The 25,112-nt window shown below is 48.4% G+C and overlaps 1 protein-coding gene across 4 annotated transcripts in view; it reads left to right on the top strand.

The window, feature by feature from the left end:
* The window catches only part of srgap2 (SLIT-ROBO Rho GTPase activating protein 2), a 224,019-nt gene that overhangs the window by 188,449 nt on the left and 10,458 nt on the right, over positions 1-25,112 (top strand). For all 4 annotated transcript variants that reach the window (XM_078546485.1, XM_078546488.1, XM_078546484.1 and 1 more), the window contains exons 14-20: positions 2,052-2,129; positions 3,558-3,692; positions 9,530-9,635; positions 10,584-10,808; positions 11,914-11,993; positions 23,079-23,259; positions 24,679-24,825. In XM_078546485.1, coding sequence (XP_078402611.1) covers positions 2,052-2,129; positions 3,558-3,692; positions 9,530-9,635; positions 10,584-10,808; positions 11,914-11,993; positions 23,079-23,259; positions 24,679-24,825 — 952 coding nt within the window. The remainder of the gene's footprint in view (positions 1-2,051; positions 2,130-3,557; positions 3,693-9,529; positions 9,636-10,583; positions 10,809-11,913; positions 11,994-23,078; positions 23,260-24,678; positions 24,826-25,112) is intronic.

The raw sequence follows: 25,112 nt of genomic DNA, 5'->3' as shown, positions 1-25,112 counted from the left end.
CATGCCTGTTCTTTAGTAGAGCAGCCCAATTAATCCTATTCCCCTGCTCTTGCTCCATTGACTTGTATTTTTTTTTTCCCTTTAAGTATTTATTCAATTCTCCTTTGAAAGTTATTATTGAATCTGCTTCTACTGCCCTTTCAGGCCGTGCCTTCAGACTATGACAACTTGCTGCTTGTAAAAAAGCTTCTTGATCTCAACTCTAATTTAATCATCCATTGCTTTACATCTGTGTCCCTCTGGTTATTGACCCTACTGCCACTGGAAACAGTTTCTCTTTATTGACTCTATCAAAACTATTTATGATTTATAGCAACTTTATAAAATCTCCTTTTCGTCATTTCTGCGCTGAGGAGAACAACCCCAGTTTTTCCGATATCCCCACATAACTGACATCCCTCATCCCTGATGCCATCCTGGAAAAGCCTTGATTAACCCTGCCTCTGCCTCACACTCAGGCAGTGCATTCCAGATCCTAACCACTCACTGCATGAAGAGGTTTCTCCTCATGTCTCCATTGCTTCTTTTGCCAAATGCCTTAAATTTGTAAAAGGCTCGCGATCCTTCTGCCAATGGAAACAGTTTCTCTCTATCTACTCCATCAGTACCGATGTGACGAACATTCACGCTTGGTCAAACATCGAGGATCATGGTCAGTTATCCCTGAGCTTCTCCTCATGTCCCCATTGCCAAATGCCTTAAATTTGTAAAAGGCTCTCGATCCTTCTTCCAATGGAAACAGTTTCTCTCTATCTACTCTGTCCAGACCCCTCATGATTTTGAAAACCCCTATCAAATCTCCTCTCAGCCTTCTATCCTCCAAGGATACAGTCCCAACTTCTACCGTCCATCCACTTAACTGAAGTTCCCTCACCCCTGGGACCATGATGGTGACGGGCCTGAAGTTGCTGAGTTTATTCCTTTCCCCTTAACACTTGCAATCATCCAGCCCTCTGGTACCACCCCACGTTCTAGAAGGATTGTAGCTTGTGGCCGGCACTGCTGCAATTTCCACCATTAGTTCCCTCAGTAACCTGAGATGCAACTGATATGGACTGGGTGACTTTTCTACGTTGAGGGCAGGTAGCCTTTTAAGCCCATTCTTTTATCTACTTTTAATCTATCCAACAGCGCTACTGCCTCCTCCTTTCCTGCTACATTGCCATCTGGCGAAGACAGATGCAAGTACTCATTGAGTACTTCATCATACCCTCTCTTCCATAAAAAGATCTCCTTTTGGTCCCTTACTAGCCCCAACCTCCCACTGACTGACCTTTTAATATTTATGGGTTTATAAAGGAATTTTGCTTTCCCTTTTTTTGTCAGCCATACATCTCCTCTCATACTCTCTCATTGCTCCTCTTACTCACAGTTTAAAATCTCCTTGGAATTCCTATGTTCAACTTGGTTTCCTGTTGCTATTATGAACCTTCCAATTGTCATAGGTGTCCCCGCTGCCTGGTGTAACCCCGAGCATTGAATGTTAACAGTGTGGACCATCACTGTTGGTTTTGTTGCAAAATACAAGTCCCAGAATGGAGGCCCACCGAAGAAAATGAGGAAGGGGAGGGTCGGGTGGGATTAATGCTGCCCCTGGTTCATTGAGCTGCTGGGTATTGAAGTTGGGGGAGGGGAGGTGGAAGGAGGGCTGGGTGTTGTAGGGGGGTGGTGGGGGCGTGTGACGTTTGTTATATTTCCTGTTTCAGGATTTATAACACCAGCCAGTTGCTGTGAATGGGGCACATTAATGGTGATATGGAAATCAGTGCCAATTCCTGTGACATCTGACATCCTCAAGCAGGGTGGTCATGTGACAGGGCGGGTAGGCTTAGCGTGATGGGGGCGTCAGTTTAGCATGAATAGGCATGTCAATCCCACTCCAGCAGTCGGTATCTGTAGGATCAATCCCAGCAAAACCTGGCACTTTCTGGAGTGGAGCTTGTAAAATAATATAGGAAATAAGCTACATGAAATTCCTTTATTCAGGGAGGGGGAGGTCGATAGCTGCCAGCTCATGATTATGCTTATTATTTAAATATTGTTACCCAAAGGTCTGCAGCATGAAGGAATCTTCCGAGTGTCAGGATCGCAAATTGAAGTTAATGATATCAAAAACGCCTTTGAGCGAGGTATGTGCTAGAATTAATTCTCTTCTATAATCCTGTGCTGTGTTCATTCAGAGTCCTCCCCTTGGCTTTAATTTTCAGTCAAAAAGGGAGACTGTCAGTGATCTCTTTTCCCTGAACCATTGTTTTTATTTGAAATTAAACAGCTCTTCTGGGTAACTGAGGAGCCTGGGTTTATGTAGGCTTCAGTGCGGAGCCGATGGGATCAGAGGAAAGAATCCTTGATTATCCAACCGCTGTATTCCACTTTCCCTTCAGCCTGTGTTCCCATGCAGCTGCTGCCCTTGTCCTTCTAGGTGGTAGAGGTCATGGGTCTGGAAGGTGCTGTCGAAGGAGCCTTGGTGAATTCCTGCAGTGCATCTTGTAGATGGGACGCACTGCTGCTACTGTGCGTCGGTGGTGGAGGGGGTGAATATTTGTGAATGGGGTGTCAATCGAGCGGGCTGCTTTGTCCTGGACAGTGTCGAGCTTCTTGAGTGTTGTTGGAGCTGCACCCATCCAGGCAAGTGGAGAGTATTCCATCACACTCCTGACCCGAGCCTTAGGGCAGAATCTTCGGCTCGGCGAGTGGGGACGGGGCCCGCTCGCCGAGGTGTAAAATGACACACGGTGACGTTGGGTGTGCTTCCCGACGTCACCACGCATCATTTAGATTTTCAGTTCGGCGGGCCTTTTCTTTTTAAAAGTGTTTGAAAAATTTTAAATAAAATTAATGAACACGTCCCAGCTCATGTGACAGTTTCACATGAGGGGACTTGTCCTTAAATTTCTTTATTTTACCTTTCTTCAATGTTCCATAAGTGAAAGTAATCTTCCTGAGGCACACTCCCTGACTCGGGCAACCCACCCCGCACGCACAGGGAGCGGTCAGCGCTTCTGGCCCGCCCACATAAAATGGCGGCGCCCAGCCGATCAGCTGCTCGCGCACCCGCTCCCGCACAACTCCCCCAACGGGGAGAAAATTCTCCTCTTGAGGATGGTGGACAGGCTTTGGGAATCAGGAGGTGGGTTACTCACCACAGAGTTCCCAGCCTCTGACCTGCTCTTGTAGCCACAGCATATATTTGGCTAGTCCAGTTCAGTTTCTGGTCAATGATAACTCCCAGGATGTTGATAGTGGGGGTTTCAGCAATGGGAATGTTATTGAATGTCAAGGGGAGATGATTAGATTCTCTCTTGTTGGAGATGGTCGTTGCCTAGTGCTTCAGAGGAAGCCTCTAGTTTTGCACAAAAATGGCACTCTCCCCTCACTTCCTGCTACCACCGATACCTTGTCGAGAAGGCTGAAATTGGGAATGGTTGTCTCCTGCAGGCTCCAGATGGGTAAATAAGTTGGGAGATTGTAACTCCCACACACCCGGAAAAAACCAGGTTCAAATCGTGCCGTCTTTCTCAATTTGCTTCATCTTGTTGATGTGATATTGTACGTAGGTGAGGATCCTTTGGCAGGAGATCAAAATGACCATGATATGGACTCGATAGCAGGAGTACTGAAACTACACTTCAGAGGATTGGCCAGCCCGCTCTTCCCCAAAGAGATTTTCCACGACCTCATTTCCTGCGTCAGTAAGTTGAATTATGCTGATTAAGGGTGTTATTTTTCCCTTCTCTGAGATGCCCGGACTTTACAGTTTGTAGTTGTCTCTGACTCTGGTGGGTTTTACGAATTGAGAATTAATCAGACGGGAAGAATTAAAGAGCAAGAAGTGATAAATTGAACGGAGGACTTGAAGAGGAGGTTGTCAAAATGGACAAAGTGCAACGCTGCATTAAGTGTGGTTTCCTGTAGCAGGGTTAACCCCTTAATCACCTGTATCCCAATATCATCCTTTATGCCTATTGGAAAAATAAAAATAAATAAAAATAAAAATTTTTAAAACATTGCACTAACTCCACCTCTGGGCCAGTGGGTTTTGGGATTGAGGCCATTCTGAGACTTGAGCTCATAGTCTAACCCTTTCTTGACCCTTAGGGAGGGTGCGGAGGAGTTTACTAGAATGGTAACTAGGGATTAGAGACTACAGTTACATAGAGAGACAGGAGAAACTGAAGTGGTTTTCCTTGAAACAAAGAAGGGGAGATTTAATAGACGTGTTCAAAGTTATGAAAGGTAGTGATAGTTAATAAAAGCATAAGTGCATAAAAAATAGGAGCAAGAGTTGGCCCTCGAGCCCACTGATCCTTAACCTTAACTTCACTTTCCTGCCCGATCACCATATCTATTGATTCCTTCAGTGTCCAGAAATCTTTCTAACTCAGTCTTCTATATACTCACCGACAGAGCATCCACAGCGCCGTGAGGTGGAGAATTCCAAAGATTCACAACACTGAGTGAAGAAATATTTCCTCATCTCAGTCCTGAGATTATGCCCCCTAGCTTTAGACTCTCCACCGAGGGGGAAGCAGCCTCTCAGCGTCTACCTGTCAAGCCCCCTAACGATCGATATGTTTCAATGAGGTCACCCCTCCATTCTTCTAATCTCCAGAGAATAGGCTCATTCTACTGAATCTCCCTTACTTCCACTGGCAGAAGGATCAGTAAACAGAGGATGCAGATTTAAGATAATTGACAAACAAACGAGACAGGAGGTTGGGGGGGGTGATTATTTTTATGTCGTGAATTGTTGTGATCTGGAATATGCTGACTGAGAGGGCAGTGGAAGCAGATTCAATAGCAACTTTCAAAAGGAAATTGAAGATATACTTGATGGGGAAAGAGGAGGCGGGATGGAACTAAATGATATCTCTTTCAAAGAGCTGACATAGGCAGAATGGGCTGAATGGCCACCTCTTGCGCTGTATGGTTCTACAATATGACAAGGTATCTAGAACTCCCTTTTAACAGAATGATCTGGCATCTTCGCCAGAGCCTTACCTGCCTGTTCCAATGGACATTGATGAACTGCAATCGGGAGGCACTAGAGTTGGGAATCAGGAAAGGTGATTAACTGAGCTGAAGAGTAAGAATTTCGCCCGCCTTTGAAGCTATAAGTACAAGCCAAACAGCTGGCGAGACTCAAGTCCATTTCCTCAGTCAGCGCAGAGGATCTCCCAGTGACAGGAGTCAATTGCTGATGGAGAACTGGAGCCATCTGGTAACTGGGGGTGTGACTGTGTTGGGAGCTCAGGGCACTGACCCCACTCGCTGTGATGGAAGATAAATCCCTTAAAGGGGAACTCTGTTCAGTATAACCCATTGTGTCAGTAATACTGAGGTTAGGAGGCTCATTAACCCTTATACAAATACCACAGGCAGCCTGTACTGGAATTAAACTTTGGAATTTTCTGTTAATTTCATCTTGAGATTGTAAAGAAGGGCAGGGCCCCCCTCTAACTTCATTTCATAATCTGTCATTCGATCTCTACTTACTTTTCCTCAGATTTTATTTCATTCCTCTTCGGCTCCCTGGTTTTCTCTGCTTCTCTCTCTACCTCTCCCGCTTTTCACTCTCTCCATCTCCCTTTCTCTCCATCACCTCTTGCTCAAACTATTTCCATTGATTTCCAATGTCTCTCATCCTCCTTTTCTTCTCTCGCCTCACTTCCTCTTTGATCTCCCAACTCTATTCCTGTCAATCTCTCTATCTCACACCCTACTCACTCTGCATCTGTCTGTCTCTCTCTCTCTCTATCTCTCTCACCCCCTTTGTCTATCTCACTCTCTTCGCCCCTACTGTCTTTCTCAATCTCTCTTCCCCCTCCCCCGCTCTCTCTCTCTCTCATCATCGCTTTCAGTCTGTGCTTATCCTGCTCTCCAAACCACTTGTTGACAATTGAAACTAATTGATTCTTTTAGGATCCAGTTAAATGAAAGAAGGTCTGTTTTGTTCTGTGTGGGTTTAATTCCAACTCTAAGACAGTGATTGCATTCTCCAGGCATTCTGATGACTATCAAAGGGTTTTTGAAGTGGTAGCAGGGTCAGAGGCTGTTCTTATTGAGTCCAAGTTTGTCTCTTGAGTCCAGACCCCACCCCCACCGCAGACACAGCTGGCCCACCATAGTAATGCAACCTGACGGGATTTAAGAGTTGAGCGTTACAGCACAGAATCTGCAGCAGCTGGAATTTCATTTCACCTCCCCCATGAGAGCAGCTGACTCTCACTCAGAGCTCCCGGGACATTGGCCTCCCCTACATACCTGGTTTGCATGAATGATGCCATCACCCGCCCTCCCCTGCTCCTGCCAGCAATTTCACCTCCCCCAAGCAACCCACAACCATCTCCACCAGCTAGCAAATTTTCCTCCTCACTGTGGCCTGGCAAAATCTCCTCCTCACTGTGGCCTAGCAAACTCTTCTCCTCACTGTGGCCTAGCAAACTCTTCTCCTCACTGTGGCCTGGCAAAATCTCCTCCTCACTGTGGCCTAGCAAACTCTTCTCCTCACTGTGGCCTAGCAAACTCTTCTCCTCACTGTGGCCTAGCAAACTCTTCTCCTCACTGTGGCCTGGCAAACTCTCCTCCTCACTGTGGCCTAGCAAACTCTTCTCCTCACTGTGGCCTGGCAAACTCTCCTCCTCACTGTGGCCTGGCAAAGTCTCCTCCTCACTGTGGCCTAGCAAACTCTCCTCCTCACTGTGGCCTAGCAAACTCTTCTCCTCACTGTGGCCTAGCAAACTCTCCTCCTCACTGTGGCCTAGCAAACTCTCCTCCTCACTGTGGCCTAGCAAAGTCTCCTCCTCACTGTGGCCTAGCAAACTCTCCTCCTCACTGTGGCCTAGCAAACTCTCCTCCTCACTGTGGCCTAGCAAAATCTCCTCCTCACTGTGCCCTGGAAAACTCTCCTCCTCACTGTGGCCTAGCAAACTCTCCTCCTCACTGTGGCCTAGCAAACTCTCCTCCTCACTGTGGCCTGGCAAACTCTCCTCCTCACTGTGGCCTAGCAAACTCTCCTCCTCACTGTGGCCTGGCAAACTCTCCTCCCTTCCCATCCTCTCGCCCTACTCCCCACGGCCCATCGAACCCTCTTCACTTACCGTGTCTGCTGTTAGCGTTGCAGGGTCCAATCTGCCTGTTGTTCTCTGCAGCCCGTCTGGTTCGTGGGAATGAAGCCCAAGGGCTAATATCCAGCTCACATCATTGTCGCACCCCCCCAACCCCCAAAAAATCTGGCCACTTTCTTTCTCTCCCTCCCCCCGCCCAGGCAACCCGGCCCAGCTGAGGGCTGTCAGGCAGTTCTGCATGGAATGTCCCGCAGCCAACACGCAGTACAGACCCTCCGACAGGGATCACCTGTAGCATCCCCAGCAGACATCTGAGCTAATTCAACTCCGATTCTTGACCACCTTCCGAATTTATAAATAAATAAACTGCTTCCTGGGCTAGGAAGGTGCAACATTAACCAGGATCCCACCTCTCGACTCCTGTCAAAATGTATAAATAATTTGTAACAGCACATTGTTTTTATATAGTACCTTTAATGTAGTGAAATGTGCCATGGTGTTTTCCTGGAGCGTCATCCAACAACATAGGGCATAAGAAGATATTAGGGCAGGTGACAAAAGCCTGGTCGAAGAGGTGGGTTTTGAGGAGTGTCTTTAAAGGAGAGAGGTAGGGAGGCGTGGGGAGCAAATTCCTGAGTTTATGTCCCAGGCAGCTGAAGACACAGCCAATGGTGGAGTGATGAAAGATTGAGAATGCACTAGAGGTCGGAATTGGAGGAGTGCAGTGATCCTGAAGGGTTATGGGCTGGAGGAGATTACAGAGCCAGGGAGGTGGGGGTGTTGGCGGGTGAGGCAATGAAGGGATTTGTAGTTTGGCTGTGATCCTCCACAGTGTAGTAAACTGCTGATACTTATTGCCAAAGTTCACACACAAGGAGCTGCAAAACTCCATTCTAGTTTTTTAATGTTCATCAGAACAGGTGGACAAGGAGACAGGTAACATCTCATCCAACACTGCAGCATTATCGACAAGCACAGCAGATCACTCGTATCTCTGTAACAGTGGACATTATGACCTCAAGTCTTGGTGTCAGCCTCGAGCTCACACTGCCTTCACGAGGGGCGAAGGAAATAAAAATATTAAAAACAAACATGACTTGAGGAAGATAGAAATGAATCCTAGTGAAAGCAGGAAGAGTGAGATTGAAGGGAGTGACTAAGGAGGTGGTGTTTCAGCTACTGTCTGTTGGTAGATAACAGTAGGAATAATGAGATGTGTACAATGTCTGACAGTTCCTGGGAAAGGAGAGTGAAAAGTGGGAAGAGAGATTCGGAAAGGGTTAAACCTTTAACTTGTGAATGAAGTCAGTGAGTTATTGAAGGGAAATATTGAGCAGGAGTCAGGTAAGAGAAGGAAAAGCAGCTGTGTTAAATTAATTTTTTGACGGTTGAATACAGAAAACGTCACCAGTGAACCTGGCTCTACACCCCCACAATCAGCCAGGGTTCCCTAAAGCAAAAACAGAAAATGCTGGAGTGAAGAAGAGTCATTCAGACTGGAAACGTTAACCCTGTTTCTCTCTCCATAGACGCTGCCAGACCTGCTGGGTTTTGTCAGCATTTTCTGCTTTTGTTTCAGATTTCCAGCATCCGCAGTATTTTGCTTTTATCTTAGGATTCCCTAAAGTCCTGGGGCAGAGTCAATGTAACCCTGTTCTCCAGTTAAACCGAATGAGGTAATTCCAGACAGGTTGGTTAAACGTAGACGATGGTGAAAAACATTTGAGGGGGGGCACTAGAGGCCCTTCCACAGGATGTAAAAGGTTAAGGGGAAGAGTGCCTTTCAAAGTCTGGCCCCAAGATATTGGAAAGATTTCTGTTTTCCTGGATATGTTCGCTCTGTGTACATAAAGTGTGCAGTCTGAAGCTGCCTGGCTTCAAAGTACTGTCTCCAAAGTACTGTCTCCAAAGTACTGTCTCCAAAGTACTGTCTCCAAAGTACTGTCTCCAAAGTACTGTCTCCAAAGTACTGTCTCCTTCTCTCTCCCATTCTTAGCTTGATCTCACACACTCTGATACTGAGCCACACAGACTGGAAGGCCTCAGGCTTGATCCCTCCCATCTGAGTTCCATTAGTTGATCTCTCTGTTTTGGGGCAGTGCAGGTGCCCTCTGTGTCCTCTCAGTACAGGAAGGGAAGCCAATCACTCAGGATTCCAGACCACGATTGCATGGTCACCAGCATGGCAGCCACGTGTAGGGGCATCCACCTCCGTGCCGATAGTTTGCATGTGCCAATAGCCTGTCCATGTTCACAGTTTTGGCCTCTGGCACGAAGGGTGTTTCTTGGAAGAGGTAGTCAGTCCCCACTGAGCTGTTTTCCCAGTGAGAATTTCCCAGTATTAAAGAGAGGAGGGTGAGCGTGGGATGGGGAGTGCAGAAAACATATTCACATTGGAATTTTTGTGATCTAACAGGTACAAGCTACAGTTCAGTGACATGTTTTGTTCTCACTTTTCACAGCAATTGAAAATCTTGCCAACCGAGCTCATCAAATCCGCAAAGTTCTCCTGTGTTTGCCAAAGCCCACCATCATCATGATGCGCTACCTGTTTGCATTCCTCAGCCAGTGAGTATTCGAGGGAGCGTCAGAAGAGCCTCCTGCATGCACTTCCTCTGTCCTGTCTTTAGCTCCTGTCTTGTTGCCTGTGGTCTCACATGAGGTATTAACCAGGACAACCTCCTTCCTCTGAATACTCACGCCTCTGGTTTGGGATCTTCCTGACCCTATGTGCTGATTGCAATGAGCAGCCTCTGTGTTGCATTGAAAGGGAACTTCATTCTATAGTTTGCCAGGTCAGGGATTAAGTCTAAAACCTTGTCGCGGTCTGGCTCAGAAAGTTTTCAGAAAAGTTGCTTTGGAGCACTTGAGCATAATGCAGGCTGACGCCCCAGCACAGTATCGAGAGAGCTCTGCGCGGTCAGAAGGGCAGTACTGAGGGAGCTGTGCACAGTCGGTAGGGCAGTACTGAGGGGGCTGTGCACAGTCGGTAGGGCAGTACTGAGGGAGCTGTGCTCAGTCGATAGGGCAGTACTGAGGGAGCTGTGCACAGTCGGTAGGGCAGTACTGAGGGAGCTGTGCACAGTCGGTAGGGCCGTACTGAGGGAGCTGTGCACAGTTTGTAGGGCAGTACTGAGGGAGCTGTGCACAGTCGGTAGGGCAGTACTGAGGGAGCTGTGCACACTGGGTAGGGCAGTACTGAGGGAGCTGTGCACAGTCGGTAGGGCAGTACTGAGGGAGCTCTGCACAATCGGTAGGGCTGACAGAGACTACATTTCATTGGTTGTAAAGCACTTTGGATATGCTGAGATCATAAAAGGTGATATAAATGCAAGTCTTGTTCCTTTTTGGTTTCCCAGGCATAGAGAATACAGGTTTAGCAGGAAAGTACACATCCGTATTGGGCCAAGTTATCACAGGCCAGAAATTCCTTTCATGTTCAGCAGTTGACTTTATTGATGCAGTGGTTTGATTTTAAGAGAGAATGAATATTTTCTGTTTTTTTTTCCTGTGAAGCTTGTCCCAGTTCAGTGAGGAAAACATGATGGACCCATATAACCTGGCCATCTGCTTCGGGCCCACCCTGATGTCGGTTCCAGAAGGCCATGACCAAGTTTCCTGTCAGGCCCACGTCAATGAGCTGGTCAAGTCCATCATCCTCCACCATGACACTATTTTCCCAGGACCAAAGGAGTTGGATGGTCCTGTGTATGACAGGGGGATGACAGCAGAGGATTACTGGTGAGTCATAGGCCCACAAAGCCTGTTTGTGCCCTTCAGAGATTTGAAAATCTCCTTGTCTGGGTTCCTCACTCAGTGTGGAGCTGAGCAGTACGAGGATAGGAATACTCCAAGCTCGATCACCACGTCTCTGCACAGCCCGACACTCTTATGGTGACTATAGTTAGCCTCAGTGCCCGTGAGGTGGGGAGGGTGGTGAAAATTTCCCCATTTCCTTCTGCTGATCATCGGGGAACATGCGAATGTATGGTCAACGGGTGGTTTTAACCTGTTGCCCAGTGGGAATGGTGTGAGGGAAGGGTTCAGATTAAAAACATTTTATACCCTCAGGTCCAACCCACTGTCTTCTCAGACATTTGTTTTTAACTGTCTCAATTTAGACTACAAAAGGCACGTCAGGCCCCAGTTAACATTCAGGAGTCACGACCTGATGATGATGTTGTCGTGATATAGAATTCACTAGATGTCAGGGTTTCCCACGTTGCCGGCTGCCCAGCAACAGATCCGAGGCAGGGAGGCACTGACTGGCCAAAGCAAGTTTTAAATATCTGCTCCTTATAACACCCCTCGTGGGCGAGGAATGCTCCCTCTCCCTCTCCCCACCCCCGAATCCCCATCCCCGATTTCCGCCCCCTCTCCTCTGTTCCCCGTTCTACCCTCGTCACCTGATCTCCCTGGGATCGCTGATCTCCTTCCCGGGACAGCCCCCACAGATCCACGGCTGTTGTCCCGTTGGTAAATTTCCACCCCCTCCCACCAGCCAGGCTATCTGTCAGGCCGGGGTGTCGGGAATTATTTGGGGTCAGTGCACGTCCCCGGCCTTGCTGGGTTCCTCGTCTGCTAAAGGTCTCACCGGTCTCCTGTCAATCTTGAGGTTAAGGACCCACACAGCTGCACTCATCCTACAACCCCTGACAAATAGAGACGCCCACACACATAACCCACTAACACACCTGACCCCCGTCACTACACATAGAGACAACCACACACATACTGCACCTCTTCCCCCTCCCCTACCACAAATGCAGACACCTCACATGCACACGTGAAAAGTACATTAGAATTCTGTTTTCATCTCTAATTTCGAATGGTCCATATTTTTCAGTGATAGTCCTCATGGGGACCCTGCCTCCGTCGAAGATGTTGTGCAAGATGTTGGGACAGAGCCTCACACCAGTGAAGATGGTATGTTGTCACTGTCCTTTTTAAACACAGATCCACAATGGAAGAGCTGGGTTGCGGGGAGAGGCAGGGCAAGGCCTGTGGAAGCCCCAGGGAAGGGCACGGGGGAAAGCTGTGACCTGGGTAATCGACAGTGAGCTGTTGTGGAGAGAGATGGATATTGGGGCCCCGAGTGAGTTTGCCCTACCGCCTGACACAAGTTACACCAGGAAAAACCCATGGTGACACAGTGTTGCTGGGTGACAAATTTCAGAATATCGTCCCAGTGACAGTGAAGGAGGTGATGATGGATGTCCATTTGGGGATGGTGTATAATTTTATGGGGAAATTGGAGGCGATAGGGCCCCCGTGACACCTGCTGATTTTGTGCCACTTATAACAGTGCGTATCACTGCAAGGGCAAGGGCAGCAGGTGCACGGAACACCATTCTCTCTGAGTCACACATCAGCCCAATTCGCAAATACACCAGCGCTCCTTCATCACTGGGTTGAAATCCTGTAATACCCTTCCTAACAGTATTATGGGTGTACCTTCACCACACGCACTACAGTGGTTCAAGAAGGCAGCTCACCACCACCGCCTACTGAAGGGGAGTTAGGGATGATGCTAAATGCCAGGCCTGCCCATATCCCGAGAACAAACTAAAAACTGTGAAATGTAATGTGTGTAAAAATGTATCCCTGTTTGAATCACGATACTGCTGTTAGATGAATAGAAATGTTGGCTTGAAGTTATGAATTAGGCAGGGCTGACGCAGCAGAGTGGATTAATGTTTGATAATTGTGAACACTGTCTGTCAGTCTTGGGAGACTTTGTTATTTTGCGTGCAGGGGCAGGAGGACAGTTTTCTGCTTGCATGTCTGACTCGGTCAAGCGTGACTCTGTAAATCTGTAACATTGTCCTGTGCTCAGCAATAAGCTGGTGAATAATAACAGTCCAGCAGGAGGTGATTAATGTACATATTGCTGAGAGAGTGCATCGAGGGTGGGATCTCATCCAGCTGTTGTCCTCCAATGCTGGCCCCCTGTCCACCTCCATTCCCTGCTCCACCATTGGAGACTTCAGTCATCCCCCATCTTAGGAATTCCCTTTCTAAACCCCTCTTCTTCCTCTCCAGGATGTGAGTTACTAATCACGCTCTCATTCACCTCCCCTGACTCTCCCAGCGCTGAACTTGCAATGGTTTCTACAATAAAGATGTTTTGTCGATTCAATTATTGTATATTAAATTATACAGAAGATGTGAGCATAGAATATTACCTTAAGGTGAATGAGACCAATATGTCAAGTCAGGTGTTCCCTGGGAGTGTTGTTTATTTTTATGCATCCACGGGATGTGAGTGTCACTGGCTGGGCCAGCATTTATTGCCCATCCCTAATTGTCCTTGAGAAGGTGGTGGTGAGCTGCCTTCTTGAACCGCTGCAGTCCATGTGGTGTAGGTACACCCACAGTGCTGTTAGGGAGGGAGTTCCAGGATTTTGACCCAGTGACAGTGAAGGAACGGCGATATATTTCCAAGTCAGGATGGTGAGTGGCTTGGAGGGGAACTTCCAGGTGGTGATGTTCCCATCTATCTGCTGCCCTTGTCCTTCTAGATGGTAGAGGTTGTGGGTTTGGAAGGTGCTGTCGAAGGAGCCTTGGTGAGTTCCTGCAGTGCATCTTATAGATGGTACACGCTGCTGCCACTCTGCATCGGTGGCAGAGGGAGTGAATGTTTGTGGATGGGGTGCCAATCAAGCGGGCTGCTTTGTCCTGGATGGCGTCAAGCTTCTTGAGTGTTATTAGAGCTGCACTCATCCAGGCAAGTGGGGAGTATTCCATCACACTCCTGACTTGTGCCTTGTAGATGGAGGACAGGCTTTGGGGAGTCAGGAGGTGAGTTACTCGTCGCAGGATTTCTAGCCTCTGACCTGCTCTTGTAGCCACAGTATTTGTATGACTAGTCCAGTTCAGTTTCTGGTCAATGGTAACCCCCTCCCCAGAATGTTGATAGTGGGGGATTCAGTGATGGTAATGCCATTGAGTGTCAAGGAGAGATGGTTAGATTCTCGCTTGTTGGAGATGGTCATTGCCTGACACTTCTGTGGCGCGAATGTTACTTGCCACTCGTCAGCCCAAGCCTGGATATTGTCCAGGCCTTGCTGCATTTGGACATGGACCGTTTGTGTCTGAGGAGTTGCGAATGGTGCTGAACATTGTGCAATCATCAGTGAACATCCCCACTTCTGACCTTATGATGGAGGGAAGGTCATTGATGAAACAGCTGAAGATGGTTGGGCCTAGGACACTACCCTGAGCAACTACTGCAGTGATGTCCTGCACCACTGTGCTTTTTGCCCTCCAACAACTACAATTATCTTCCTTTGTGCTGGGTATGACTCCAACCAGCAGAGAGTTTTCCCCCTGATTCCCTTTGACTCCAGTTTTGCTCGGGCTCCTTGATGCCACACTCGGTCAAATGTGGCCTTGATGTCAAGGGAGTCACACTCGCCTCACCTCTGGAGTTCAGCTCTTTTGTCCATGTTTGAACCAAGACTGTAATGAGGTCAAGAGCTAAGTGACTCTGGTGGAACCCAAACTGGGCATCAGTGAGCAGGTTTTTACTAAGCAAGTGCCGCTTGATAGCACTGTTGATAACCCCTTCCATTACTTTACTGATGATGAAGGGTAGATTGATGGGGCGGTAACTGGCCGAGTTGGATTTGTCCTGCTTTTTGTGTACAGGACACACCTGAGCAACTTTCCACATAGCCAGCTCGATGCCAGTGTTGTAACTGTACTGGAACAGCTTGGCTAGGGGCACGGTAAGTTCTGGAGCACAAGTCTTCAGTACTATTGCCAGAATATTGTCAGGGCCCATAGATTTTGCAGTATCCAGTGTGTTCAGTCGTTTCCTGATATCACATGGAGTGAATCGAACTGGCTGAAGACTGGCATCTGTAATTGTGGGGTCCTCTGGAGGAGGCTAGATGGATCATCCACTTAGTACTTCTGGCTGAAGATTCTTGCAAATGCCTACAGGAGGTTCCCTGGGTGTGATGGCATTTGTAGGGGGAGAGGGGGCAGATTCAGTAGGTGTGTTGGTATTTGTGGGGGGAGGGGGTTCAATAGGTGTGTTGGTATTTGCGGAGGGGAGGGGGTTCAGTAGGTGTGTTGGTATTTGTGGGGGGGAGGGGGTTCAGTAGGTGTGTTGGTATTTGTCGGGGGGAGGGGGTTCAGTAGGTGTGTTGGTATTTGCTGGGGGAGGGGGTTCAGTAGGTGTGTTGGTATTTGCTGGGGGAGGGGGTTCAGTAGGTGTGTTGGTATTTGCTGGGGGAGGGTGTTCAGTAGGTGTGTTGGTATTTGCTGGGGGAGGGGGTTCAGTAGGTGTGTTGGTATTTGCTGGGGGAGGGGGTTCAGTAGGTGTGTTGGTATTTGCTGGAGGAGGGGGTTCAGTAGGTGTGTTGGTATTTGCTGGGGGAGGGGGTTCAGTAGGTGTGTTGGTATTTGCGGGGGAGGGGGTTTAGTAGATGTGTTGGTATTTGCGGGGGGGGAGGGGGTTCAGTAGGTGTGTTGGTATTTGTGCAGGGAGGGGGTTCAGTAGGTGTGTTGGTATTTGTGGGGGGAGGGGGTTCAGTAGGTGTGTTAGTATTTGCTGGGGGAGGGGGTTCAGTAGGTGTGTTGGTATTTGCTGGGGGAGGCGGTTCAGTAGGTGTGTTGGTATTTGCTGGGGGAGGGGGTTCAGTAGGTGTGTTGGTATTTGTGGGGGGAGGGGGTTCAGTAAGTGTGTTGGTATTTGCAGGGACTCATCACACTGGCAAGTTTGCAGACAATTAATCTAATAGTTTCGGCGGCATATTCAACTGTGCTAGCCATCACAATCTGCCCTCTTCCTGCTCACCCCCACTGTTCACATGTGTTCATTTCCCATTCTGAGGCTGATATTGGGCTGGGCACTGTTGCTGCTATTTTATCCATTGCCATCCCCAAAGTTGAGACACTATGACCAGTTACCACTTTCCTCCTATTTGATCCCCTTCTGTCTGCTGTGCACCTGAACGTTTCTGTCTGCATTACAGTTGTGCTGCTCCCTCTAGCTGCTTGTTTCATATTCTTTAACAAGGGGCTTTTCCCACGTGTAGACTGTAGAGTTTGGGAGAGGTGGGATCACCAACCGGAATTACCCATTCCTGACCAGAGTGAATTCTACAGTATAAACAGGGTAACAGAGATGCTGTGTGAATGTCTGAGCTCGACAATATTTGCTTCGCCCTCCCTTTGCATAGCACTGGCTTCTTTGGAACTGAGGAAACAGACTGCATGCCATTTATAAACATAAATAAACTGCAGCTTCTGGCAACAGAGAGGCGAGCTAGTCAGATTCACAGCATCCGTTTATTTACATAGCTGCTGTACCTGATGGAGATAAAGGAACTGCTTATTCTGCACATGAACTTAATGTGTGATTTATCCACACTCCCCAAGCCGTTCACTGTCCTCTGGCCCAATCCTGTGATGGCACACAACCCAATTTGAGCTGTTTTGTCAGAGTTCCATAGATGTTTACATCAGAAGAGGAGGGCGTTTGGCCCATCGTGCCTTTGCTGGCAATCTAGAACGAGTCCCACTGTTCCCCACCCTCCCTGTAGCAGAGGTTCTCAAACTGGACGGTGGGGAGTGAGGAGGTTATTAGGGTTTTGAGGGCTGGTGGATGCCAGTAGGGAGGACACCGGACACGGTGGTCAGGAGATTCCTGGGATCTGCTCCTACTTCGCTGCACTCCGAAGCGCGTCCGGAGAGCAGGAGATAATCTCAGGGACTTCCCCAGTCTGTGAGCTCTCGAATTGGGTTTCATGTTAAAACTCAAATGCATAAAGGAGCAGAATTAAAATAGCTAAATGAACTCTGCCACAGCCCCCACCTCCCACCCCCCCTCCAAAAGTCATGTTTCTGAGGATCAATTAGAGCTTGAAGACTGAGATGTTAGATTTTTGTTGAGTAAGGGTTTCGAGGGACACACAACAATGTCAGGCAAATGGAGGTGAGATACAGATCAGCCATGATTTGATGAAATAGCAGAGCAGGTTGAGGGGTTGAATGGCCTCCTCCTGTTCCTTGTGACCCTGACCCATTCTCTTGATTGTTTTGGGAAGTTCAAATTCAGGTGAGGAAGGGTTAAAAAAAAAGTGTTTCTTACCTCTTAGTTGAGTTTAATGTGTTTCTCATTTGAGTCCACTCACTCACTAAAGACATCTTTTAAAAATTGACAAAAACAAAAGGGAAAGACTTCAAAGATAGGCTGTCAGCGGGAAGAATTTATTGATGCATTAAGTGGGGATGTGTGCAAATCAGCCACCATCGCACATTAAGCCTTTCAGTGGAACTGATGCAAAAATCCAAATGACTGCGGGTTCAGGCTCCCGCACACACGGGGAAAAGGCTTTCGTTTGTGCTTTAGTTTTAATCCAGTTTTCTAGGAGTGATCCTGCAATAGGGCAGCACCTCTGATGAGGCAGAACCCCTTCACTCTGCAGGTTTTAAATCCCAGCCTCGGTTATAGGCTAATAAAGTGAATCTGTATTGAGTTGGAAGAATTACAGATCAGTTCTAGACTGAAGTCGGTAAGTAATAAGGAAAATGGCAGAGATGGGACTGAACTATGACAATGGAACCCCATGGCTGTACATACCTGTAGCTGTGTAATGTTACTACACTGTGGCTTATCAGTGCTTTCTGACCTAGCCATCTCTTTACAGCATGTCTCAGTGTTATTGTGCTATGGGTACGATCCTGCTATGGGGAGCGCACCTCTGGGAAATCCACGCTTAGGAACACAATTTGTACTAGACTGGGACTTGCAGATTCTTTATACAACATGATGCCACCTGCAATATCATTTAGTTGTTTATCCTCACCATCGTGATGCTTGTAGAGAGCTCCAGAGGTGATGAGTTAGCGTGCAAAGGGGAAAGGGTGGTGCTGAGGAGCACTTTTGAGATGTCCAATTGAATACCCAGTAGCACCAGAAGCAGAACAGGCTGGAGTCAGAGAGAAGATGAGGATAATGAAGGTGGTTAGAGGGTGAGGAATAGAAGGCTGAGGGAAGTGAGGACTTCCGTAGTTTTAAGGTGAGCAGAAGGGAGTTGGGACTTGACGCAGGATGACTGAATATGGATTGCAACCAGTTTCCACTTCTGTAACATTACCTGACTCTGACCCTCCACACTCCATCTACTGAAACCCTCATCCATACTTTTGTTACCTTCATACTCAACTATTCCAATGTGTTCCTGGCAGACTCTCCACCCTCTGTAAACTTCATCCAAAATTCTGCTGTCTCTCGCCTAACTCGCACTGTCCCGTTCACCCATCACTCGCTCGCCTAACTCGCACTGTCCCGTTCACCCATCACTCGCTCGCCTAACTCGCACTGTCCCGTTCACCCATCACTCTCTCGCCTAACTCGCACTGTCCCTCCCGTTCACCCATCACTCTCTCGCCTAACTCGCACTGTCCCTCCTGTTCACCCATCACTCTCTCGCCTAACTCACACTGTCCCTCCCGTTCACCCATCACTCTCTCGCCTAACTCGCACTGTCCCGTTCACCCATCACTCTCTCGCCTAACTCGCACTGTCCCGTTCACCCATCACTCTCTCGCCTAACTCGCACTGTCCCTCCCATTCACCCATCACTCTCTCGCCTAACTCGCACTGTCCCTCCCGTTCACCCATCACTCTCTCGCCTAACTCGCACTGTCCCTCCCATTCACCCATCACTCTCTCGCCTAACTCGCACTGTCCCTCCCATTCACCCATCACTCTCTCGCCTAACTCGCACTGTCCCTCCCATTCACCCATCACTCTCTCGCCTAACTCGCACTGTCCCTCCCATTCACCCATCACTCTCTCGCCTAACTCGCACTGTCCCTCCCGTTCACCCATCACTCTCTTGCCTAACTCGCACTGTCCCTCCCGTTCACCCATCACTCTCTCGCCTAACTCGCACTGTCCCTCCCGTTCACCCATCACTCTCTCGCCTAACTCGCACTGTCCCTCCCGTTCACCCATCACTCTCTCGCCTAACTCGCACTGTCCCTCCCGTTCACCCATCACTCTCTCGCCTAACTCGCACTGTCCCTCCCGTTCACCCATCACTCTCTCGCCAATTCGCACTGTCCCGTTCACCCATCACTCCCTCGCCTAACTCGCACTGTCCCTCCCATTCACCCATCACTCTCTCGCCTAACTCGCACTGTCCCTCCCGTTCACCCATCACTCTCTTGCCTAACTCGCACTGTCCCGTTCACCCATCACTCCCTCGCCTAATTCGCACTCCCGTTCACCCATCACTCCCTCGCCTAACTCGCACTGTCCTGTTCACCCATCACTCGCTCATTTAACTCGCACTGTCCCGTTCACCCATCACTCGCTCACTTAACTCGCACTCTCCCTCCCGTTCACCCATCACTTTCTCTGCCGCCTGACCTATATTGTCTCGGGGTCCAGTTTGAATTTAAAATTCTCATCCTTGGTAACAAATCACCACATGACCTCATTGCTCCCTATCTGTGTCCTCCCACAGCCCTCTAAGATCTCTGTGCTTCCCCCAATTCATCTCTAATTTTTGCCACCCCACCCATGGGTGGCCTAGCCTTCAGCTGCCTGAGCCCTAAGCTCTTGAGTTCCTTCCCTCAACCTCTCCACCTCGCTCTCTTTCTTCCCTCCTTTCAGGTCACTCCTTCAACTTATTTTTTGCCCGAGCTTTTGGTCGCTTGTTCTTGTATCTGCTTTGTAACTCAGCATAAATTGTGTTTGATTTATGCTCTTGTGATGTGCCCTTGGCCTTTCTAATCACATTAAAGGTGCTATATAAATGTAGGCTGTTGTTGTACTTGAAGATATGAGAAGGGTTACTGCACAGCTCAATCTGTCCCATCCCCCAGAGCCTCTTCCATAAGTTGGCCCTGTCCCAGGGTCACAGGAGGAATTGAGACTATTCAGTATCACAGAGCCACAGGGGTCTCCTCTGCAGCTGTCCTGCCACAAAAGTCAAGAGGTGGGGGATCCAATCCTACAGAGCCGCTTCCTTTTTTTGTTTTAATAAAGGCGTGGAGCTTCGGAATTATAAATTTATCCTCCGTGAAAGCTGTTGGGGAATAGTTGGAATTCTTTTCTCCATCTTTCCTGCTCTTGGCGCCCTCTGTCTCGGGCGTGGGGGGAGGGGGGGGAGGGGAACCTATGTGTGGGTACATCACGTGCATAAGCAGACATGTGTGAATGGGATTGTGCGTGTGCTTGTGAGTGCCTGTGATGCTCTGGGTCACTCAAATTGCTCTGTTACACTGCGCTAAGAACCATATGATGTTCTGACGTGCCGTTTAGCAATGTGAACAAGGCTGTTTTTCATCTAATTGACCTACCCTGAAGGGAAGGGTCACCTTCCTACAACATGGTTTGTGTTCTTTAGTTCTTCTGCTGGTGAATGAGTTACTGTAATCAGCTCTGTTCCATCCCTTATTGTCCAGTCCCGTCAGTTGGCAGGATGGAGATGTGTGTGTGTGTGTGTGTGTGTGTGTGTGTGTGGGGAAGTGTGCATGTTGTGACTCTGTAATCGTTAGCTCAGCAGCAGGGGCTGTCCTGATCACTCCCTAACCCTGGTGCTCTGAGTAATGGGGATGTGGCTAATATTCTCATTGACTTAACCTAAAATGTCCAATGGGAAACTGATGCAAGTGGATCAGCTGCTGTTGATTCAATAGGAATGGGCCGAATAGCCTCCTTCGGTGTTGTCAATGACTTAGTCGGACTGTAAATGAATGTGAAGTGGGGCCATGTTTAAATCAGGCAGCCAGTCTGATCACCCCAGTTTCCCATCAGGGGACATGAGTTTAAATTACCCCCAGACATTTATGGCTATACCTTAAAAAACACAGTTATCATTAGACATTTTGGACAGTGGTTATATTTACTGAGTGACCCTTTGCGAATGCAGCGCGTCACTGCTCATTCAGAGGCTGTGGATGAGGAACTCGGACAGGGGCTGAGTCACACACAGGAAGGCAATCCAGTAATCAGTTGTTGAGTTAGCTTGTTCCATCATGGGTGGCATTAGGGGTGCGGAGACCAATCTCAGTCCCTTGTGCTAGATAGGGGAGAAACCAACCAGTATTTCCACTCCCCACCTCACCATCCTGGGCCTCCTGCTTGTTAAAACAAGGTAGGTGTTGGGTGAGAAACAAATTTATTTTGGCTCTTGTGTTGGATGCATATAGAATCCCCGTGCTCTCCAGAAAAAATGTAATTTGCGTTTGTATAGGACGACCCCAAAACTAATCAAAAACACTTTGGAAGTGTAGCCACTTGTAATGTAGAAAATGTGGCAGCCAATTTTCACACAGCAAGATCCCATAAACAGCAATGCAATAAATCACCAGATTTCCACCCGGCTAACAGATGGGCTAAATAATGAGGATTGGAACCGAGTTGTAACTCATTCACCGAGAAAGGAACTAAATCCCCAGATCATCTGTTGTTCACTGATGTTGGTTGATGGATAAATGTTGACCTAGGGTAAGAGTCTTAGAGTCACGCGTGAAAGTGGTTGCTGAAACCAGGTGTCAGGGAACGGCTGCCCCCCCGCCCCTCAAAGGAGGGGAGAGATTGGGGATTGGCAGGAAACCAATCCTATTGAGAGCCAGGGTTTCAGCAAGCGGTCTCCTGCTCTGTCAGCACCTCGCTGCACACGTAGATTTTACACACGTGCAGTTTTCCCCGTCTGATGTCACCTTTGTATTGACTTCAATCGCGAGCAAAGCCAAGAGAGTGAGGGCAGCCAAAAAGAATGTGAGTTGAGCGCACAGTTCTTCATCAGATGCTGATGTATGCTGTAATGTAAACCATTGTGCCAAAATGAATATTGAGTACAGGAATGTTGAGAGCTGGACTCCTGAACTTGGCAAAACAAACCATCGCTTGTAGCTGACAACCCACACAGTAGAACAAAGTCACTAGTTTTCTCTTGTGCCACCAGCCTTCAGCTGCTTATTCCTGCCTGCCCTGCACCTCCTATCAGATTCCCATGGGAACATTGCCTCACCTATTCATCTGGACACCTGTCTTTCCTGCCCAGCATCAACAAAAGTTTTTTTCGGATCTTACAGTTTCTTTTAATGGAGCACCTTAAAGGCTAACAACTTAAAACAAAAGTTGTTCTCAGGATGTGGGCGTCGCTGGCTGGGTCAGCATTTTTATTGTCCATCCCTAGTTGCCCTTGAGAAGGTGGTGGTGAGCTGCCTTCTTAAACCGCTGTAGTCCATGTGGCGTAGGGACACCCACAGCGCTGTTAGGGAGGGAGTTCCAGGATTTTGACCCAGCGACAGTAAAGAAACGGCGATATATTTCCAAGTCAGGGTGGTGAGTGGCTTGGAATTAATGGTGTTCCCAAGACAGAATTGAAACCCCAACCCTACTTTATCTTCCACTAAAATTATCAGCAGCTGATCTGTTTGAAGGAGTGTCACATCGGGGGGGGTTAGTTCAAAATTTGTTCCTTCTCAGTTGATAAAGTCGCAAGAGGGCGGGTGTCCTGTCGAAGTAACCGTGATGATTCTGAAGAAGGGTCATACGGACTCGAAACGTCAACTCTGTTTCTCTCTCCGCAGATGCTGTCGGACCTGCTGAGTTTTTCCAGCATTTCCTGTTTTTGTTTGTGATAATTTGCTACTGGGCACCCTTTAGGCAACTGAGATGAGTCAGTGGTAAAGGGCTATAGGGCCTAGTGGTGGGACCACGCGTCAGTCCAGTTTTACACAGGTCCCCTCCCCCAGTAGGTGGCACAGTTGTTGATTGCACCATCGACTGCAGTACTTAATATTTAAATAATACTTAATACTGACAAGTTCTCCAGCTAAAACCCTGGTTCATCTCAGCTGGGGCCAGGTGTGTGCTGCTATGATAGGGCACAGATCGTGCCAATGTTCAGTTGAAGCTCATAACGGAAGAATTGGAATGTGGGATAAGGTACCTGTGGAACTGTACCCAGCAAGAGACCTAAAGGGCAGGTGTTCTAAACAGAGATGAACCTTTTATTTCTCTTCCTCTTGCAGAAGGTGAGCCAATAGAAGCCATTGCAAAGTTTGATTACACTGGACGCACAGCCCGGGAGCTCTCCTTTAAGAAGGGTGCAAGTCTGCTGCTCTATCACAGAGCTTCAGAAGATTGGTGGGAGGGTCGACACAATGGAATAGATGGACTTGTCCCACATCAGTACATTGTGGTTCAAGACACGTAAGTTTTCATTAAAACCATGATAGATGTGTGACAGGTAGAGCTCCAAACCCATCGATTACACCACAGAGACATAAGAGCACAGAAGTTAATTTCCCATCCTGTCTGTGCTGGCTCTTTGCTAAAGCAATCCAAAGCCCTGTTTTCTCCCCATAGCCCTGTGTTATCCTCCACTGTCAATGTTACTTCTGTTTTCCCTTAGATGTTATAGTCCCTGCTTCCACCACTCCCTGTGGCAAAGCATTGCAGACTCCAACAACCCCCTGTAAAAAAAAAAAAAATCTCCTAACCCCTCACTGTCTGTGGCAATTTTAAAATAATGACTCCTTGACACTGACTCCACTACCAAAGGACGTAGCCTTTCCCAATTGACCCTATCAAATCTCTTCTTGGTTTAAAATTTTTTAATATATTCATTCACGGGATGCGGGCTTCACTGGCTAGGCCAGCATTTATTATCCATCCCTACTTGCCCTTGAGAAGGTGGCGGTGAGCTGCCTTCTTGAACCGCTGCAGTCCATGTGTATAGGTATCGAGAAGGGGGCAGCTGAGAGCCACACTGCTACTGTTGTGCTCACCGCCTACACCTCCCTTCTCCCTGTGATCCCCACCCCCCACCTAATTCCCACCCTATGAATTTCCACCCTTCGGCACTTACCTCTGGCCTGGGTCACTCCGCAATCCTGGGCCTCTGGTGGGTGTATTTCCCACAACAACTACTGCCTCAAGGTGGCATTGCGGAGCAAAAGAACTGCTGGCCTCCGATAGGCTGGCAGCTCTTGGCGGGAGGGACTACCCGTCCAGGATTCTGATCCCGTGGAATGTCCGCCATTAGCCAGTTAATTGCCCGATTGGCTCGTAATCAGGGAACCTTCCCCCCAAAGGACCCAATGCCGGTCTCTCGCCAGCTCTCCAGCAGCGGACCAGACCCCCATTGCCTCCATAAAACTCCTCCCCCAGCACTCCACCTGCTCAAATGCATCTGAGTGTCAGCCTTAAAGGAATTCCCAGGGTTGACTAAATCAGTCTCGAGCTTCTCCTCATTCAGGCTTTACCGAGTGTCAGTAACCTTGTGCTGGAATAAGGCATTAAAAACCGAGATCTCTAACCCAACTAGTAGCATACGTCGTTAGAAATATCACTCCAGTTATTTTTATACTTTATGGTTAAAACATTTTTAAATCGATGGGTTTTATATTATGTGCAGTGACGTTTATGCTTATCTCTCTCTCTCTCTTTCTTTCCCCAACCACCCATTATGTCCCCTCACCTCAAATACTCAACCCTCACTTTCTCTCACTTCCCTTTCCTCATTCCTCCCCCACCTCTTTTTCTTCCTCCCCTCCCCCTTTCTCCCTCCTGACTCTCTCCCCTCTTTCTTCCCCCTTCCCCATGTCTTTCGCTCATCCCCTCACTCAGCGATGATACATTCTCTGACAGACTGAGCCCAAAAGATGACATTGAGCCGAGCAGCGCACCTCCCCCGGTGGAGCAGCCCCTGTCCAAGAGCAGCGTCAGTTCGCCTACGGGACATGTTGCTGACATCTACTTAGCAAACTTGAACAGGTCAGAGTCTCTTCCCAGAAGGTAGTCGCTGTCTGAAAATACAAACGCTTGGTGTGAATATGGAGGGAACACCTTACCACCGCCTTGCTGACAGCTCCCTTATCTGGCTCACCTACAACACTGGCTCCTGGTGAGGGACTCCAGTGGCTCTGGAACTGTGCCCAGCCAGAGTGGAAATAGGTGGTTAAAGGGTTGCTGGGTAGACTCTCAAAGTGTAGTTCAGGGCTGTATTCAGAGATGATGAACCCAGAGGATTGCAGTTGGAGAGTGATTTTGCACTGAGTGTG

The sequence above is a fragment of the Cetorhinus maximus genome, chromosome 8 (genome assembly GCF_964194155.1).
Source record: "Cetorhinus maximus chromosome 8, sCetMax3.hap1.1, whole genome shotgun sequence".
Taxonomy (NCBI): domain Eukaryota; kingdom Metazoa; phylum Chordata; class Chondrichthyes; order Lamniformes; family Cetorhinidae; genus Cetorhinus; species Cetorhinus maximus.
The sequence above is the reverse complement of the archived record's forward strand: the minus strand, read 5'-3'. Positions and strand labels throughout refer to the sequence as shown.